Source organism: Alexandromys fortis, unplaced genomic scaffold (assembly GCF_014885135.2).
Source record: "Alexandromys fortis isolate MF-2015 unplaced genomic scaffold, M_Fortis_MF-2015_v1.1 scaffold_3, whole genome shotgun sequence".
Taxonomy (NCBI): Eukaryota; Metazoa; Chordata; class Mammalia; order Rodentia; family Cricetidae; genus Alexandromys; species Alexandromys fortis.
Window position 1 is genome coordinate 1,613,053 of NW_026067909.1, and position 5,145 is coordinate 1,618,197.

The window sequence follows — 5,145 nt, forward strand, 5'->3', positions numbered from 1 at the left end:
AAAAACCAAAAAAAAAAAAAAAAAAAAAAAATTAACATAGTTTTTGTGATTACTCAGGACTGGGTGTCGAGAAAACTAAAGCGCAGTCTCCATTTACACAAAAAAGAACAAAAGTCCGTTTTGCTTCCTATTGCATCCATTCTGAACCCTGAAAAGAGTCTTAGGGCTGGACCCCAAAAGCTCTCGTTATATGTTCATGTGCTTTTGTTCAGGTCACTAAACTTTTCAAGCTCCTTCTAACAGGCATTATTTGCAAGGAGCACAGTGCTGTGTAGAAGTGGCAGCAGCACACAACAGATTAATTATGAATTAATTTGCATTAAAGCCAACATTTTCACTGCAATATTGGTGACACTGCATTGTCATTTGAAGAGTATTTCAGTTGTCAGAGTCTGGTAAGCATAAGTGTCCCTTTGAAGGTATGATTATTGTTTAATTGTTACAAATAAGAAGTAATCACAGCACCAATAATTAGCTTTCTATTTTTTTTAACTTGATCTCTGTGCATTAAAGGACCTCTTTCAGAAGTCCTGAGTTCAATTCCCAGCAACCACATGATGGCTCACAACCATTTATAAAGAGATCTGGCATCCTCTTCTGGCCTGTAGGCATACATGCAGGCAGAATACTGTATATATAAGTAAATAAATCTTTAAAAACAAAAACAAAAAAAACCCTCAACTTAAAAAAAATGTTTTTACACTTATTTTGTTTGTTTGTGCATGGAGGGCAGAGGGTAAGTAGCATTGCTGAAGTAGTTCTCTCCTTCCACACATGAATTTCAAGAATCAAACTCAGGTGGGCAGGCTCGGGGCAAGCACCCTGACACACTGGGCTGTCTCACTGACCCTAGCTTTAAAATGGTTATCTTCAACCATTACTAACCCTGTACAATCAAATAACCAAAGCCTTTGTGACAGTGAGATGGTGCAGCAGGTAAAGGCACTTGGCCACTGAGTCTAACACACATATATACAAATAAACAAATGTAAAAGTTAAAATACTGCAAAACCTTTTTGTGCGGGAACAATTTTTCAGATTTCTTTCACTATGTTCTAGGGAAAACAGTAAGAAGGAATGATGCTGTTTCCCAATACCAAATCTGTATCAGTAAAAATACACACAGACAAAAACCATTTATGAGACACAGACATAGAGCTACAGAAATAAGAAGGGTCTATTGGCCGGGCGATGGTGGCGCACACCTTTAATCCCTGCACTCGGGAGGCAGAGGCAGGCGGATCTCTGTGAGTTCGAGGCCAGCCTGGTCTACCAAAAAAAAAAAAAAAAAAAAAGGTCTATTGGAGGAACTGGTTCACACAATTATTGTGATTGAGAAGTCTCATAGGCTATATGCAAGGGAATGCCAGTAACATGACTCAGATAAAGCCCAAAGACCTAAGAACCAGTAAAACTAATGAGATAGCTCTCAGTCTGTGGCTCAAAGCCTTAGGATCCAGGAGCCCTGGTGTAAGCCCTAGGATCCTAAGACCAAGAGTTTGGAAGTGCACTACAGCAAGAGATAACTGTCATAACTTTTAGAAAGACCAACTTAGTTTCTGTGTTTGTCCTTGACAGGCCTCAACCTGCTAGATGACGTATACCCATACTGAGACAGCTCTTCCCATACTCTATCTACACTCAGACATTAATCTCCTCTGAAAACCTCACATACACATCTTAAATAATAATCGACCCAGATTTTTGGTATTGCTATACCTAAAATGATACAACCACCAAGCACAGGACCACCAATGTTCTAATAAACCCTTTGCTTTCTGCCATAAGAATACAGGGATTGAGGTTTTCAGAATTCTGGCTTCTCAGAATTTCACATTTAAGATTTTACTCTTTGAGGACTATGACTTTTGAGATTTTGTACTTCTAGGACTTCACCATTCACTAGCATCTGAGAGTTCAGCTTCCAGGACCATGCCTGAAACCATATCTTTACTACATTCCTAACATCCATGCAGTCTCCTTTTCCTCCCATGTGAACACTCAGAGTTTCCCAACTGTTTTGCTATTTCACATTTAGATGGCAATCTCTTAACTGCAACATTTAAAAAAAAAAAAAAAACTTTCATTTTAAAAATTGGCTCAAATACATGAATACTAAAAGTACCAACAAGTTCAACCAGGAAAACACCATTTCCAGTTCCAATATCAAGCACTGAGGCATCCAATGGGATCTTGTGTTTCTGCATCCACCTTATAAGTCGGTTCATACTCTCTTCCCCAAACCTGTTAGGAACAGAATACAAAGAGCAGAGATACAGCAGAAGTTACAACTATATTCCACTTCACCTGTTTATACCATATACTCACTCAAGTCTTTTTTGAAAAATGAGAAGTAGGGCTGGAGAGATGGCTCAGAGGTTAAGAGCACTGCCTGTTCTTCTAAAGGTCCTGAGTTCGGTTCCCAGCAACCACATGGTGGCTCACAACCATCTGTAATGGGGTCTGGTGCCCTCTTCCTGACTGTAGGCATCCACATACTGAATATTGTATACATAATAAATAAATAAACATTAAAAAAAAGAAAAATGAGAAGTAATATTGACTATAACTAGTTTAAGCTTCATCTTTATTGGTATTTAGAAGAACACGCCTCTAAAAATGGAATACCCAAGGTATGTAGTATACATAATACGTACATAAATAATAAGTATAGAGGTATGAGCATTTATAAACACACATGTACACATACTCTATCTACATTAACATTAATCCTTTAAAACGTTGTCCTAATACTTTCCTTCTTGGACATCAGCAAATATTGGTACTTAAAAATTTCATTACTTAGCTGAAAAATTACAACTATGGAATGAAAGTAACTTTCTAGTACTGTGATCAATTTAAATCTGGGTCACTAAAAAAAAGAGACATTTTAAAGCTGTCATTGAAGCAAAAGTCAGGCAGAGGCAGGTGGATCTCTGAGTTTGAGGCCAGCCTGCCCTACAGAGCAAGTTCCAGGGTAATGCTGTCTGGAAAAAAAAAAAAAAAAAAAGAAAGAAAGAAAAGAGATCCTTTAAAGCTACCGAAGCCAGACTCAACCCAGGCGTCTAGACTGTCTTTGTTGTAAGCACACTCTCTCATACCCAGAAAAACCATCCTTGGCTTCACTCACCAGATTTCTCCTGTATCTCCATATTCTTGGAATGTTCTCAGTTCTCTCTCATAAACAGCATCCCAACTACATAAACAATGAAATGTGAAGCAAGATTCCCAAATTAAACTGTATTTTGTGAATTAAATAATTTCCAATGCATTACATGGCTACTCACAATCGCCTTAAAACATTATTAGTGTTATCAATAAGTGCATACAACCCATTTTTTTTTTTAAAAATATCCTTGGGCTAAAAGAATGAGAATTATGAGCAAGCAAAATAAACAAGTACTTATATTCATGCAATGCAGAATCCTATATACATTTTAGTTTAAAGAATAAAAACAAGCACCTGCCCAAAAATCTCTTTAAGTCCCAGACCCAAGTTCAAAACTGGACTGCACAAGCTGAGCTTGTGGCTCCAAATTTGCTCATCAATGTGCAGATACAGGATTTTCTAGCCAGTAGGTTAGTGGTTTGCTCACAATGAGCACGGCGAAGATAAAAATTTAAATTAAGTGCTAAAACAGTCTTTGCCTCTCCCTGTATTCTAGCTTTCCCATTAAATCTCTTAATCCTTACAGCGGCAACTCCCCACCCCCGCCCCTTACCAACTGTTTTCTCTTCCTACTTCATCTCTACAACCCCTGCTCCCTCCCCCAAATTTCTTCCCATCCTAATTCCTGTGCCCTACATTCATTCACGTATATTCCAATGCATTAATTTCTTAGCCTCAACTTTAGGTCAGGACACTTCCTCTCTGGTTCTCCCAGAACCCCTGCCATCTCGCTAGCTCACAGTTCACAGCATCCTCCACTCCGACCTCCTCCAGCAGCCTGATCCCACAGCTCTCCCGGGACCTCCCCGGGCCCTCGTCCGGTTCGTTGCCCAGCCCTCTACCCTTTTCCTCAAGCCAGATTCCAGACCCCTACCCCGGCTCCCCACGGACCTCGGGTGGTCTTGAATCCCTAGAAAGAGGGTTAACCGCTCCCCGGGGCGCGCTTGGGGTCTCACCCCTTAAGTCCCCACAGGTGGCTTCCACCCTCTTCCCTCAGGCCCCCAAGCCGGGGTGGGGGTGAGGGGTCCCCATCTCCTTCTGGGCCTCAGGCTCCCGCTCACCCGCCCCGCCACACTCACTGCTCTCGTGTCCCCAGCACCGATGGGACGAAGTCACACGCCACGGGACTGCCCTCTCGAGACTGCGTAGGGAGCACAGCGCCGCCTTGACCGTCAGCATCCGCGTTCATGTCGCTCTGCGCCTTGTGGGCTGTCGCGGCCGCCATAGAGACGCGGTTCGAGCAGAGGGGACGCGCCAGCCTGGCCTCTCTAGGCGATGGAAGACCTTCTCTCTTTCTCTAATGCTCCAGAACAGGCATTGGGAGGCCGACCCACAGTCAAGAGCCTAAGCTACCTGTAAGCCATCTTCCTCCAGCCAACTTTCCTTGCACCTCTTACTCTCTTGCTCTCAAAGTGACCATATCTGGGGACTGCTGTTTGTAAGACATGGTTCAAAGTACTGCACTTTGGGAAACACGTTGTCAGAAGCCACAAAAACGAAACACACACCACTCCGTCCTAATACGTGTCCTCTTATCTCTCTAGTGAGGCAGATCTGGAAAGTAGGTAGGTAGGTCAGCCCATCGCATTACTGGCTTCCAGACTAAAAGACTAATTTCATGTGTGGCTAGAATTCTGGAAAGTGACTTGATGTAACCTGATGACCCTTTAAGAACTTATGGTCCAGGAAATCAATGCCTTTGGGACTGCCCACAGTACGCCAGCCTTGGAGTTACGATAAAATGAGTAGGGGAATGAATGGTACGGCTTCGGTGGGTCTTCCTCTGCCCCAGGTAGGTATCTGAACCCATCCAAGTCTCTACCTCTGCATTTGTTCACTGTAGTTTGCTGAAAATAAAAGGTGGCTTCTTCCTCAAGACTTCATGAGTCTGAGGTTTCTTCTGCCTTCTGCTGACTGCAGCCAGCAGTTCTGTAATACAATGAAAGAGATCTTATGTGTCGGCACCTAGGACATTT

General features: G+C 42.4%; 1 protein-coding gene across 4 annotated transcripts in view; it reads right to left on the reverse strand.

Annotated features, from left to right (window-relative positions):
• Nucleotides 1–4,407, reverse strand: part of Eef1akmt2 (EEF1A lysine methyltransferase 2) — an 85,785-nt gene extending 81,378 nt beyond the window's left edge. For 2 of the 4 annotated variants that reach the window (XR_007590803.1, XM_050136672.1), the window contains exons 1-3: nucleotides 4,249–4,407; nucleotides 3,131–3,196; nucleotides 2,130–2,244 (exon numbers count right to left, since the gene is read on the reverse strand). Coding sequence is in view for 3 of the 4 variants with exons in the window: in XM_050136672.1 (XP_049992629.1) it covers nucleotides 2,130–2,244; nucleotides 3,131–3,196; nucleotides 4,249–4,394 (327 nt within the window). In the remaining variant the exon portion in view is untranslated. Of the gene's footprint in view, nucleotides 1–2,125; nucleotides 2,245–3,130; nucleotides 3,197–4,060; nucleotides 4,188–4,248 lie in introns of those variants that run through there. The other 2 variants (XM_050136674.1, XM_050136673.1) reach the window with 2 other exon arrangements.
• Between the last annotated feature and the right edge of the window lie 738 nt (nucleotides 4,408–5,145).